Source organism: Mycteria americana, chromosome Z, assembly GCF_035582795.1.
Source record: "Mycteria americana isolate JAX WOST 10 ecotype Jacksonville Zoo and Gardens chromosome Z, USCA_MyAme_1.0, whole genome shotgun sequence".
Lineage (NCBI taxonomy): Eukaryota > Metazoa > Chordata > Aves > Ciconiiformes > Ciconiidae > Mycteria > Mycteria americana.
In genome coordinates this window covers 5,495,769-5,510,921 of record NC_134396.1, presented here as the reverse complement: position 1 = coordinate 5,510,921, position 15,153 = coordinate 5,495,769, and the positions used below count along the sequence as shown (strand labels likewise).

The window sequence follows — 15,153 nt, the reverse complement described above, 5'->3', positions numbered from 1 at the left end:
ATCAAAGTCATTACAATGATTCCCTTAAAGTGTATCGCGTTATATTTGCCAGCAGTGAATTTCATGAAGCTTTAATGTAAAAAATTCTGCAGGGCTGTTGGTTTTATTAGTTGTTTCCAAGTATCTTCACAACATTATATGATGCCTCGTCTGGGAATTACATCTTCGCACTTTCAGCCTCTATAAATGATTGGTAAAAGCATAAGCTACCAGCATTTCATAATTCTTTGTAGATTGCTAGGAAATCAATTGACAGTAGATCAAACTTACTAACTAGTTGACTAGTTAAGAGCTGAGGCTACCCACATACGTCAGGGTGTTTTTTATTTATAGCACATATAAACTGTGCTATTTATTCTGAAGTTCCAAATGAGCTCAATTTATCCCATTTGTTCTAAGTGACTGCATTATTCAGACCTGCTCTTGAAAGTGAGGGAGCAGAATTTGTCCCTTGTTGGGCAGATTGCAGAATTATGTGACATGTGAACCAAGCTTTCCTGCAGGCCAGGCAGAAAAGTTCTCATATGCTGCCAGCCTGAGTGATGCTTTTCAAGCTCATTCTGCATTGCAGAGGAAAGCACTAGTTATCCTTCTGAGGACAGCAAAATACTGACAAAATGCAGTGCAGGAAACCCATACGTATTTAGTTCTAGAGTCACATTCTGTATTTATTTTTCTCTTAATAACAGAAGAGTGACTGTAGTAGTTTGACCAAGGATCTAAGTCCCTGCTCTGGCTTCCAGCAGGGCATACATGCCTAAGGAAGAGTAAAAGCAAGGCAAGCATAAATTATATCTCTTTCTAATACTCTTCCAGCTTCCAACTGGTTTTAATTCAAGGCATTTCCAGGGGCTTTTATGGCTTGTCTAATCAGTAACCTCCAGTAGACCTCTCTTCCAAGTACTTGTCCAGCCTCCCTCTGCAACCTTGTAAAAATTCTATCATATATAACTTCCTCTGCAAGAAGTTCCGCAGTTTTAATGCCTACTGTGTGAAGCACCACCTCATTTTAGTTATTTTGAACCTGGCTCTCACTAGCTTCTGTTGGTGGTCCTGAGTTCTTCTGTTGGAAAAGATGGCAGTGAAGAATGAATTCCTATCCACCCTTCCCAAGGTCTTCATTTTGTAGACCTGGTCTCTGTTCCAGGCTGTAGTCCCAGCATGGGATTTAGTTGGTATTTACTTTCCATGGCATATGTGTCACTGCTAATCCAGAGAGATAGTTACGCATCTTCATCTGAAATGCAAGACGGCACTTAGTGCAGTTTGGTGGTTTGTTGGTTCTAAAGAAAATCTGAATGTTGGAGGAACGTGTGACTGTCCCATACTGCATGATACAGGACAACTGAGAGTTCATGTGAAGCTACCGAAGACCAAGTGTTCTGAGAGGGGCCTAAATTCTGTGCTAGAGTTGAAGATAGTGCTATTAAAACACAACACTGCAGGGGACCTTCGGTTAGTGCTGCAGCCACGGGACTGAAACTGTTAGATGATCTCATGCTTCCCAACAGTGAACCAGTTTCTTTATAAGAATGTCCTATCTAAAACAAGAAGGATGTTCTCTCGCATGACCCTCCCTCCTATGATCTGCTAAATTCCACTGATGCAAAACATGCTACCATGAAACTAGCTACTAGACCACTAAATCAGAATTAGATAATTTATCAAACAGTAGCTACAGGCAAAGACTAACATTATTACAATGTTTGTGACTCCCACAAACCAGATCTTATCTCATTAATCCATTTCAGGAAGTTAATTATAAACCGTTTAAATGACGGGCTTCTGAGAAGTCCAAGTCTTAACATTCTTGTTTGTTAGCTGATTTGGTCTACATTTATTTTTCCCACACTTTCTACTAAAAGAATCTGGAGCAAAACAAATAAAATATTTAAAATGCCACAATACATGTATGCCACATGTTGACTCAGAACAAAATAAAGATGGCCGAACAGTTGAGAGTTAAAATGCCATACAACTGCTCATGTAAAACTTGAGTGATATTGCTTAGCAGGAGTGCAACAAGACTGTAGCATAAATGCATGCTTTTTTCCCACGTTATGCTATGGAATATGGTTTCCAGTTATATGTTTCTGTGGTAGGCAGGTATTTAACTCCATAGGTGTTAATGATAAAAATCAATAGATACTACTTGAAGAAAAAGAGTGAGATTATAACTACTTATAGTGTTGTGAATAAAAGTTTTGCTCTCCCCTGTAAAGAAAATTGCCTGGAGCCTTTTTAGTCTGACTACCCACTTGAACAGAGTAACCCTAAACAGATTATTTCAAAAGTACTTGGGATCTCCTGATTTTATCTGCTGTTACTGTATTGTCCTGCTTCCAGACTGCATAGTAATAAGATAGTAATACTGCAGCGTAATAAGAATAGGAAATCTTGTTTCTCTTATAATACAGAGAGTGAAAATCAGTGCCCTGTTGGTATCTGCTGTGCCTGATACTATACAAATACATAGTGAAAGAAGACAGTCTTTCTTTAGGTGTGACACAGTACCGTGGGAGGGAGGGAACATTCATCTCCATACGCATGAATATAGCAAATTTTTGGTTCCAAAATCCCGTGCTACTACTTTTTCAACAGGATCCACACCTCATTCAGCATGCATCCATCTCAGTGTAGATGAGGACTGTATAATGGACAAGGCCGTTGGGCCCCGTCTTAATTGCTACAGACCTTGGAAACTCAGCATGGGAGGAAAAGAGAGAGGTCTCATTTAAGGCAGCTGAATGCCACCTGAGAGAATCAGATTTTCTCCCTACCTCTGTCCCAGGCTGGATTGCAGAAAAGCTGAGCATTCACAGCTGCAGCTGAAAACTAACTGAGATTATGCTTTCACCATACAGACTGCTCTCTAGTTTGACAGCCTTGGGAAAATTAGTGCTCACATGAATTAATTACCCAAATTATGCATTTTGCTCGTTTGTTTGTTTGTTACCACCATCTTTCCATACCATGCCTGCCTGTGGAGATAAGACAGTCCTGTCACTTTGCAGGGACCAGGTGATGCATTAATATTTAAGAACCACTCAGTTGCTGTAGTGATAAGTGCCATCAGAAACCAGAGGTAGGAACAAGTATTGGACAGCGACTCCCATTAGGCTTCAGTTTCCACCAACTTGTACCAGTCTCTCACCACAATCAGCACGGCTGCCTGCTAGTTTTCTTCCCCATATCCTTTTCTCTGCCAAGCATCTCTCTGTATGTGTGATCTAAAGAAAGCCTTGTCTATAACCTGCCCAAAGTTAAGTCTGTCTGGCAGTGCCCTCCACTCTTTAGCTTACAGCTGGGAGGTCCGACAGCTTGGTCATTTCAACTTAGAAGCTGCATGTTTGGATCTCGAATTGCTGTGTCAATTCTGGATGTGTGCTCAGCAGTCACCTCCAGTTTTGGTTATGCCTCTGCAGTGTGAGGAGACAGCAGAAGCTCCAAGATAAATAGAATTGGGCAAAGTAGTCACTTGGGTGCTGGTCCAGGTCCCTCCTGTGTGGTCCAGGACCTGCTTTGGGGCATCCTGTACCAAAACTGACAAATGGATGGTAGATGTTCTGTCGTCCTTGCTCTGCCTTCCTTCCCCTTTGGCTGGGATGCTGCAGTTCAGAAGTCCTCAGTGGGGACCATGAAGAGACAAGAGTGCATGTGCTTCCATGTTAAGTTTCTCATGCTTGAGTGTTTAAGACACGTGCATGTACCCTAAATGGAAATAGGAAAATGCACCATCGAAACTTCCCGTTACTGATAAGAATAAACTTTTAGTCAGAGCAAGTTTTTTGAAGTGTGTGTGGTAAACATGGTGCCGGGCAATTAACTACTTGGCTCACCAGTATCATCTGTTACCTGCACTGAATGAGGAAGAACTCTATAGAAAAAGTTACATGACTAAATGTAATTTAAGATTGACCACGAAGGCGCAATAGGATAAAATCTTAATTCTGGGATCTCCTCACTTTGGAGAACCTTACTTTCTTCCAAGACTTTTTAAAAATGTTTTGCGTGCAATAGTTAATCACACACCATTACTGCTCATCAAGATAGGTTCTGTAGTAAGCTCTGATAATTTATTGCTAGGAGCTCGGTATTGAAACCTACAAACTCCTGAACCCTCACTCAGAGCCATTTGAAAAAAGTGAGGGAGGGGGTGTCAGCTTAGCATGTCTGTAGCTTGAAATATGTGATCTGGTTCCATTAAAATTAATAGGGCAATTCACATACTTCAACTTGCATTTGTGCTGAAGTGTCAGCAATTTACAAGATACTAGAGATGATAAAATTGGAAAGAAGATGCAAGAGACGAAAACAACCCTGAAATGGCTTGATTCAGGTTGTGGTAATATATTTTTCTCTTTTATTGCTGTGTTCTGCTGATGTGCACTCGCTTTTTCTCTTCAACCACTTGTTAGTTTTCCTTTGTTGTTTGCAAAAGCCTGGAAGAGCAAGAAACAATCCAAGGAAAGGCAGGAGAAGGAGAAAAATAATTTGTTCTTTTATTACAGCAATGTCCAGAGGCCTCACACAGGGTTGTGGTGGCAATGGGCTGCATTCTAGAGCATGTAGCAAAACAGTCTGTGCCCCAAAGGGCTTCTAGGGTAATTTAAAAGGAAATAAGGTATGTATACATAATGAAAGAGAAGGAAGGTAGGTGTAGGTACCCCAGAGAAAACCACATGGTTGCACAAATGAGCTGTGTGCATAGTTTGATTGCTCTGAGTCTTTTTTTTTTTTTTTTTAATTATTAGGAATAAATATCAGTGCCTTCCACATCAGTGGCAGCTCATTTGCAACCTAACAATAAATTAATCAGGAAACAGAGAAGGAACATGGAAACTACAGAGGAAAGGGGAGAGGGATTGTCAGCAAACTGAAGAAGCCAGAAATGCACTAAGATGGGAGACAAAGCAAGGAGCAAAAACTGGTATAAAACTGGACATTGAACTTTGATGTATTTATCAGAATGGGATTATTTTGCACTACGTTCATTGTCCTTAAAAGGAAAAAAATAGAATAGAATGGTGTTGGTTTAAGCCACAACCAATTTTTTCCACCCTTCTGTCTAGAAAAGTGTTTTCTAAATATATCCTGGTTTTGTTTTCAGTGTAAGGCTTTGTCATGACCTGCTTCAAACTCAAGAACAATTAATATTGTCTAGGAGCTTTTGTGGCTTCACAGCTGGGCCAGATCTTTTATACAGCAGCTTGGAGCTATGTTCTTGCCTAGGGCACTCTAAACTGGAAGGAAAAATAATTTTCTTTTTTTTTTTTTTTGAAAAAAGTATAATGGTAAATCTTTAGGCAAATGTCACAGTTGATGCTGATGCTTCTCAAATAGTAGAAACCCAGAAGTTTTTGCCCTCCTTTCTTATCATGGAAGGCAGGTATGCAGATACTTGATTCACTCTGGGTCAGCATGAGAAGAAGTACGTGGATGAAGCTGGAGAAAGGCTAAGGTAAACCAAATATAAAGGGGACAGCTCATGTTGGTAAGGTGTTTTGCATTGGAAAATACTGCACTAGAGGAAACATCTTTCGTTTGGTGGAACACTGCATAGCACGCTACAGAATACCATCTTTAGTCAGCAGAGAGACACAGAAGGGGCTCGTTTTTACTTCATGAAGGAACAAAGTAGAGAAAAGTCCAGCCTAGTGCAGACCCAGAGGCTAGGCCTGGAGGTACAGCACTGCAGGGCACTGATCCCACATGGGTGCAGGCAGCGTAGCTCTGACTAGCCTGGTTTTTGGGGTTGTGTGCCTTGCTGCTTCCCCTTCTGGAGGTAACAAGAGGGCCAGTTTGAGCAGTTGTGCAGCGCTGGCTGCACAGACGTGTGTGAGGGGACCTTCTCCACCTCTGTGCTGTCCTTACAGACTCTGGTGATTCTCATTTGTTAACCCTTTCTGTACTGAGGTAGCAATAAGCAGATAAACAATAGGGTAGAGTAAATAGGTTACTAAACTTGCTAGCAGTTCCTCAAATTTGGATTTGAAAGATCATTTACTCAGTGGATTCTTACACATTGTAGAAATATAATACTCAGTGCCTACTGCTGTCTGGGAATCAGCATCTTTCAATGACTGGCTGGTACTAGAGCACAGGGCAGATGGGAAAGCTTGAGTGATCTGGACATAATATGAAAAGCATATACCTGAACCCAGAATTTAAATTATGGTTCTTTTTCTTCTAGTCTTTGACCTGTTCCTTAATGTGCTTGTGATGGATTGTTTTCTGATGGTTCTTACCCCCCTGCTTTCAGATGGTGGGCAGGAGAATGGCAGAAATGTTCGACCACATGTGGCCCAACAGGCCAGAAGAAGCGAACTGTTCTTTGTATCCAGACGGTGGGATCTGATGAGCAGGCGCTGGCTGTCACAGAGTGCCAGCACCTGCTTAAACCAAAGACCCATCTGTCATGCAACAGAGATGTCTTGTGCCCATCTGACTGGACAGTGAGCAACTGGACTGAGGTAAATTCATTTCAACTGTAATATCGAATGGTTTTTTTTCAAAATGACCTATTAAGTCAGCAGAGAGGACCAATGACCTGCTTTTTTGCCTTTTTGTTTTGGTTTTTTTTTGTTAATATGTCTTGGGCCACAGCAACCCCATGCAACGTTACAGGCTTGGGGAAGAGTGGCTGGAAAGCTGCCAGGCAGAAAAGGACCTGGGGGTGTTGGTTGACAGCCGCCTGAATATGAGCCAGCAGTGTGCCCAGGTGGCCAAGAAAGCCAATGGCATCCTGGCTTGTATCAGAAACAGTGTGGCCAGCAGGACTAGGGCAGTGATCGTCCCCTGTACTCAGCACTGGTGAGGCCGCACCTCAAATACTGTGTTCAGTTTTGGGCCCCCCACTACAAGAAAGACATTGAGGGGCTGGAGCGTGTCCAGAGAAGGGCAACGAAGCTGGTGAAGGGTCTGGAGCACAAGTCTGATGGGGAGCGGCTGAGGGAGCTGGGGTTGTTTAGCCTGGAGAAAAGGAGGCTGAGGGGAGACCTTATGGCTCTCTACAACTACCTGAAGGGAGGTTGTAGAGAGGTGGGGGTCGGTCTCTTCTCCCAGGTAACAAGTGATAGGATGAGAGGAAATGGCCTCAAGTTGCGCCAGGGGAGGTTTAGACTGGATATTAGGAAATTTTACTTCCCTGAAAGGGTTATCAAGCATTGGAACAGGCTGCCCAGGGAAGTGGTTGAGTCGCCATCCCTGGAAGTATTTAAAAGACGTTTGGATGAGGTGCTTAGGGACACGGTGTAGTGGTGGTCTTGGTAGTGTTAGGTTTATGGTTGGACTCGATGATCTTAAAGGTCTTTTCCAACCTATACAATTCTGTGATTCTGTCTTCACAAATCCTTTGTGCAGAGCTATAAAAGCTGCCCTGCTTGCTAAGACCTCAGCAAGTGTTGCGTGTTAACTGTGTCTAGGGGTTTGGCTTGCTGAGCTTTTGGGACTGTAGAACAGAGCATGCTTGCATGCTAAAAATCTGTGTAATATTCATTACTGCTGTGGACCAGATGGGGGGGCGGCTCTGTATCATGTCTGTAGGCCTACAAAGAAGCATTTTTACATTCTTTACATTCATATCTCTTATATTCATAACTCTGCTGGTTTTGCCACAGCATGCAACCTTTTTACTTCCAGTATTAATCTGAAGCCCTAACAAACACCAGAATACCTGTGTATCCTTCAAGAGTTAATTAAATATTTTGCAGTTATTTCTCAGGCAGCTGATGAACTCCAGAATGTGAGGTCATCAAAATGATGACTGCAGTATACTAAATTTGTTCAAATATACTGCAGCATATTCTGCAATGTTTGTTAGTATTAGTAGGGAGCTCTCATTTGATGTGCTTTGTCATAGGTTTTAATCTGTGGAAGGACCTCATGCTCCTTAGCATTCTGTAGATTAGGATGCTGGTATCTACAGGTGTTTCAACTTCACTTTCATTGAAAGCAAGGAGAGTTCAGGGTTCCCAACATGTGGAGCGGTCTACTTCTCCATGAAAACTAAAAATGCACTGAGATATTTCTTCTGGAGTGGGGAGAAGTAGGTTTTGAATCATGTGAAATTTTAAAATTATTTTTTTCTGATTCTGTTGTAGTATGCCTTGCTCATGGTTCGTATCAGAAATAGGCAGTTTAGCTATCAGTGTAGCTGACAATCATGACAACAAAGGCACAACAAATATTTTCCGTTTCAGGTGTCAATAAAAATGAAGTTTACTAATTTTGTCAAAACTTCCAAGGCCAATGATCTGGATGCAGGGGTTGAATGCACCATCAGCAAGTTTGCTGGTGATCCAAACTGGGAGGTGCTGTTGATTCTCTTCAGGGACAAGAGGCCTTGCAGAGGGATCTAGATAGATCAGAGCATTGGGCAGTGACTACCAGCATGAAATTTAATAAGTCCAAATGCCAGATTCTGCATCTGGGACGGAGTAATGCTGGGCACACGTATAGACTGGGAGAGGAGTGGCTGGAGAGCAGCCCTGCAGAAAGGGGTCTGGGGGAGCTGGTCGACAGCAGGCTCAATGTGAGTCAGCAGTGTGCCCTGGCAGCCAGGAGGGCAAACCGCACCCTGGGCTGCTTCAAGCACAGCATAACCAGCCGGCCAAAAGAGGGGATTATCCCGCTGTGTTCAGCGTTGGTGCGGCCTCACCTGGAGTGCCGTGGGCAGTTCTGGGCCCCACAACTTAAGAAGGATGTGAAGGTCCTTGAATGCGTCCAGAGGAGGGCAACAAAGCTGGTGAAAGGGCTGGAAGGCATGTCCTGTGAGGAGTGGCCGAGCACTTTGGGTTTGTCTAGTTGGGAGAAAAGGAGGCTGAGGGGCGACCTCATTGCTCTCTACAGCTTTCTGAGGAGGGGAAGTGGAGAGGGAGGTGCTGAGCTCTTCTCCCTGGTACCCAGTGACAGGACACATGGGAATGGCTCAAAGCTGCACCAGCAGAGGTTTAGACGGGGCATTAGGAAGCATTTCTTTACTGAGAGGGTGGTCAAAGACTGGAACAGGCTTCCTAGAGAGGTGGTCGATGCCCCAAGCCTGTCAGTGTTTAGGAGGCATTTGGACAATGCCCTTAACAGCACGCTTTAACTTTTGGTCAGCCCTGAAGTGGTCAGGCAGTTGGACTCAGTGATCATTGTAGGTCCCTTCCAACTGAAATAGTCTATTCTATTCTGTTTCCTTTTTGAAAACTCCCCTCCCTTCTTTCTCCTAACTCTTTTTTTTTTTTTTTAACCAAACTCATTCTGTGTTTGAGAGCAGATTCAGATAATGAACTAATAGAATTTTGTGACAGTATTAATTCAGTTTATGCTGCTCACAAACCATCATCACTGAATGCTGATTGGTTTGTGAATTGAGTAGCCACCATGTTTTAACTGCCTGTGAAGAAATAGACTGAGATTACATGGCTAGCAGTACGATTATATAGAAATAGCATACTGTTACAGAATACAGCCAGTGCTCATGTGTCATTGGATTATATTTGCAAGTTACTGACAAAAATAAATTTCTACACCCATACGGTGTAGGACCGACTATTTCTCCTGCACAAATGACAGGATTGTCAGGAGACTTGTAACTGCAGAATGTTCTTTATTGGTGGTGAATGTAAGGGAGAGATTTTAGACAGGCAAAACTTCCTTTTGCTCTGAACTTATCTGGCTGTTAGAAAATCATTCTGTATCTTATAAACTGAACATACTTAATTAGGCAGATAATGAGGTTAGAGTGTTGTAGCCATTCTGAAATCTCTTTTTAGTACCTGACTGTAATCTAAAGCAGAGATGTTCAAAGGTAATTCTGGGAGACAGCCATTACCCCAAAAAGTTAATGAGGTTGGATGTTCCTTTTAACTCACACAAATGCTAATCTAAATCATCCAAGTGGCAAAGTCTGACAAAATAAGTGTGTTGTATTTCTGTGTAAGCAACAACATAGTGTTAGTAGTTGCTATCTTCCTCAATAAGCAAAATCCTTTACTGAGTAACTTCGGAGGTCAAATTGCAGCTGATGTAAACTTGCGTAGTTTACATAGTTGCATACTAGCTCTGAGTACTTTAAATGTGCTATACAGCTGGAAGCGAGGAGGACAGACAGAATGGCTAATGAACTTACCTACTCTGAGGTTACTCTGCTTTCCTCTCTGCTCCTGTTGCTGCAGAGCTGATGGTATTTTACAGGTGTTAACAACAGAGAGAGCCCCAGTAACACAAAGTCAATGGTGTTTCTACTGCCCCGTGACCTAAACTAGCTGTAAAAAGGATTAGGTATCCCAGGGGTTTTAAAGTGCTGGCAATAGGAGTGTTCATCACTTCATGTTGAGCACCAGGTTTAAGCCAGCTGAATTAGGTCAGGCTCCCTCGCATCCTAGGAAGACTTATTCCAGTAGGTTGTGTGTAATAACATCTCCTTTCATACCCAACCAGCCTTAGTACCTCAAACCAGAGAAGTGTGTTGAAATTTCAGAAAGTCCCCAGTGGAGGGACAGCTGCTGAAGGTATGGCTGTGCCTGTGAGGCTGAGGATGAAAAACATCACAGAAAAACTGGGTCTCCTTAGCTTCCAGCACCCTTTATACACAACAGTGCTTCCATTTAAATAGAAGCCAGATAGATTAATTACTTTCAGTAGTCTGTAATTTAGGAGAGACATGCTAGCAGCCCTGGCAGCATGTGGTGGTTGCACTAAGACTGAATGAAAAATCGATTTCATAAAGTCAACAAGGGTCTGTGACCTGCATGGATGATCACAGCAGGTTTGCGGCACTGTGAGTAGCCAGCACTGAGCCAGTCAGGTATGTTTCTGATGACAGGTTTTTAGTCTGTTTTTTATAACCCCGGTGGAAAAGGTATTGGCTAAACAACTTTTGTGATTACTGAAGAAATCAAATTCTAGCATATTACTTCTATATTTTGTCTTTATCGTGTAGTCTTTTTTTCACTGCTGTTTCCCCAAGGTGACATTTACTGTTCTAAAAACTTGGAAAGAGCTCCATGATAGCAGAACATCACTAAAATGAAGGTCTTGTTCCTCAGGAAAAGCTTTGTTATTGATTATTTATAATGATGCTTCTTTATTTTAAACAGATGCCATTTGATATTTATTTTTATTGATACGTGCAGCAGAATGAAGAGGGGAGATACATTAACTCTGTTTCTTTTGCAGTGCACTGTTACTTGTGGTGGTGGAATAAGGACTCGTAATGTCACTTGTGCCAAAAATAATGATGAGCCATGTGATACTTCCAAGAGACCAAACTCTAAGGCCCTGTGCGGTCTCCAGCAATGTCCTTCTGCTGGAAGATTTCTGATACCCCCACTGGCACCCAGAAGAGGAAAGATCATAATCAGAAAAACAAGTACTAATCCCGAACGGAGTCCTCCTCGCAGAACACCCATACCAAGCCCAAGGTCCCGTACAACAACAAAAATACCCAAGCCTGAAAGTGTAACTCCCTGCTTGCCTATGTCCTCTGGTTTGGGTAATGTCTCCGAAAAAGAAGGAACAGCCAACAAAACATTACAAAATAATTTTTCTGGACCAACTAATGTTTACAATTATCCGGTTGTTTCTACTGAAAATAGTTCAAACCAAAATACTACTTCATGGCCTTTTCATAATAGCTTAAGTACTGAAATTATAAGGCACGCTGAAAATATTTCTGAAAGGGAGCCAGTTTCTACTGTAGAAAGTGAGGTGCAAAGAAATGAGGACACTCCTGTCTCCTCTTTTACCAGTAGTCCAGAAATAACTTCCAGCTATGATTACTTAACCGAGGAATCTGATGACATTGATGGGTCAGTGGGAGGCAGTGAGAAACCGATTGATCTTTACAGCACAGAACTCAATCCTGAAATCAGAACCAGGAGCACAACCCTAGATGCCGGCTCTCCTGTCCTTCAAAATGAGAGTGTGACTTCTCAGCCTACCCCTGCATCTCATCACCGAGAACCTTCTACACTCCTTCCTGTTAGCAGAGCAGCACAAGGACTGGCATTCCCAACAACAGCAAACTATAACACTCTGCAAGTTGATGTGCCTCTTGCAGAAGTAACTACCCCAGAAACATCTGTTACAGTAATGCCCACAGTGTTTGGTCATGTACCGAGAGACCAGACTGACAACAGAAGAGAAATGAAGCTACTTGACACCATAACCTCCAGCACACAATCGTCAGCTCTTGTGCATGTTCTCAGGAACAAAAGTGCAACATCTGAGGGGGTTTTGATGAATGTCACACCAAACAGCCACCTAATAACATCCAACAAGTTGCATAGTGATGCCTACTGGATAGTAGGCAACTGGAGTGAGGTAAGTTATTTTTAACTCATAAAAAGTGGAGAGTGTGAACAGCTGTCTGAACCACTGCTGAGGAAATAAAGTTTGTTGCGATTATCTGAAATGAGTATCATACATTCAGATGAAATACTTGTCACACAAAAAGATTGGTAACTTGGGATATCTGATGTTAGATTGCTTACATAGAATGTGTTTGTATTTATGGATTCTGCAAAACTATGCGTAACTCTTGCAGGGACATGACATTCAGGTTTAACTATAACCAGAAATACCTTGAGAGTTTTGGTTTAGGGCACAGCAAAAAATTAAGCTATTAGATGAATCCTGGAGACACCAAATGAATATGCTTGTATTTCCAAATAAGTACATAATGCAAGTTAGCTGTAGATGTGCTATTATGTTCTAACCTTCACTTATATATGATTTCTCTCTACATTATGTGTGTTTTCTAACTTGGTATGTGACCAGGGTCATGTAGGTAAGCTAGCTTTATTACTGTATAAAGCACATTAATAACATGGATACTAAAACGTATTTTTAGTTGGATATTAACATAACAGATTTTTGTGGTGCATTTCTACCTCATCCCACCATCAGCATTTGTATCCACCATTAAGCAAATACCTCCGAACTCAGAGCAGCATTCTGCCTGGTAAAACCAGTTTGAATCTACAAAGCAAAGATAAGAACATCAGTCCAAAGTTAAACTGGTATATCTGGGGTTTGTAATTTGTCCAGCACATGTCCATGGGGAGACATTGTAACATGGAGTTCTGCACCTTTTTTTGAAGTTTAGGTGATCATGTATTGGAACTGGGTTGTAGCAGTGGTAAAGTAAAAGCATTTTGTCTGGTTGGCATAGAAGTTAGAATTGTCCACCTGGTGCTTGTGGTTGTACATTATCTTTGGATATAGCAGCTGATAATTAACAGTGTTATACTATGTCGTCTTTGAACGTAGAAACGAACAGTTATTTTATCTGCGTTAATCACTGTGCCAAATGAACTTTTTAATTACTAACTGTAATGAAATTCAATCAAAACAGGTGTTAACATCCTGTAATACTCCCTTTCAAAAGCACTCTCTTTGTTTTTCAGTAAATGAAACAAGTACAGGGAGTTTGAAAACTCTTTTGATGTTTAAAGCATCTGGAAGATAACTGGTCTCAAAGGTGATGACTTGTCCCAGTTTCCCCTGATCCCTGGTCATTACCGAATGGTTGTAATACTTGGGTAATTTTGTCTATGCAAGAGCAATATAAGTTGCAGAGTTTTCTATGGCCTCAGAAAAGTGCTTACTATTTTTTGTGTATTGCTATTGACTTTCCTTTACCAATACCCAGCACCAGGCTTTTTGACAGTTAGGTTTCTCTGTTGTTACATTGCTGTGCCCTGAGATAGTAATGTCTGTGGGTTCAGGGCTGGTGAGGGTGCAACCACCTAATTCTGGCAACTATAATATGAGAATATAGAATAAACTTCTATTTAATATCCTTCCTACGTAAATTGCTATTTTCATGTAAACAGAGGTCTTTGTATGCTAATGGATTTTGTATTCTTCAAATCATGATACCTAAGGTGGGAGACTTTGGTATCTGAACAAGTTACTTCATTTTTCTGATGGCCTTTTTTAACCAAGCTAATCAGTACAGGCAAGGGTCCAGATCTGGAAACCTCCTTGCACTGATCTGCCTCTGTGCTTCATTATTGATGGAGAAGGCTATCAAAGGTCTCTTGCTCTGTACCCGTTTGCTTTTGGGTCTGCCTGGAATGCTGCAAATTAATGGAAATGCAGAAATGCAGGGCTAAAAAGGACAGGAAGAGATGACTTAGTGTATCCCATGGCAGTGGAGGCACAGCTAGACCACTGAGATCCTGTTGGTGCCCTCTGTCTGGATGCAGCCAGTGAGTAAGGCCCCTACTCTGCCACCACATCAGCAGTTGTGCAGGACGTGCACTCCTGATGGCAGTCTGAAGTTTTGTCTTTTGCCTTCCCGTGGCCAGGTGAGAATGGCTTTAGCTTCCCATGCTCAAGTGGGACAAGTGAAGCATTTCCTCCTGCACATGCCCAAAGACCTGTGTTTAGCTCTGCTTGGGTGAAAGAACCTGCACGTAAAAGTCCAGGCAAAGGTTGTGCTCCCAAGCCGAGCACATCCCGAACTGAAGTCTATAATACAGAGATGCTACAGTCTGTCCTAGTCATTCATTACCTGCATTAGAAATATTTTCCTTATACATAACCAACATTTGCTGTACTGAAAATGAAGATTCTAGTTTTTATATGCAGACCATGGAAGATAATTGTCTTTTTAATAACTGGTTTTGGATCTGTTTTCTAAACAAAACAGTCTGGTTCTTTTCATATTTTCCTTGTGTTTTCTAAATAGCTGGTGCCTTTGTTGTTCCCCTATAGACTTGCTCAGTTTCATCATATATTTCTTCATCAGTGATGTTCATTATGGCCCCAGCTGACACCTGGCAAATAAAATGGAATAATTACTATCATTTTATATATGGCCCTCTTTGTGAATGTCGGGATGAGATTTGTCTTGTTTTATTTGATTTATTCAATTTGTGGTCCATTGTAAACCCTGGATCCCTTAATACAGTATTTCTAGATCAGCAGATGTTCTTAGTTTTGTTTGGGGTGTGTATATATGTGTATGCATCTGTGTGTATATATATGGGTATATATATGTATAAAAAGTTCTCCTTAAATGTAGGATTTTGCATATGTTTTTGAATTTCAAGTTACTGTTTTCTTACAATTTTTCAACTTTCCGAGATGTTTTTCAATTCAGATTGTGTCCTCCAGCATTCCTGCCAACTCTCCAACTTGGCATCATCTGCAAAT

The 15,153-nt window shown here is 41.7% G+C and overlaps 1 protein-coding gene across 5 annotated transcripts in view; it reads left to right on the top strand.

Moving 5' to 3' along the window:
* ADAMTS12 (ADAM metallopeptidase with thrombospondin type 1 motif 12) overlaps positions 1–15,153 on the top strand; it is a 172,252-nt gene that overhangs the window by 143,640 nt on the left and 13,459 nt on the right. For all 5 annotated transcript variants that reach the window (XM_075527122.1, XM_075527121.1, XM_075527124.1 and 2 more), the window contains 2 exons: positions 6,263–6,473; positions 11,167–12,312. In XM_075527122.1, the coding sequence (XP_075383237.1) occupies positions 6,263–6,473; positions 11,167–12,312 (1,357 nt within the window). The remainder of the gene's footprint in view (positions 1–6,262; positions 6,474–11,166; positions 12,313–15,153) is intronic.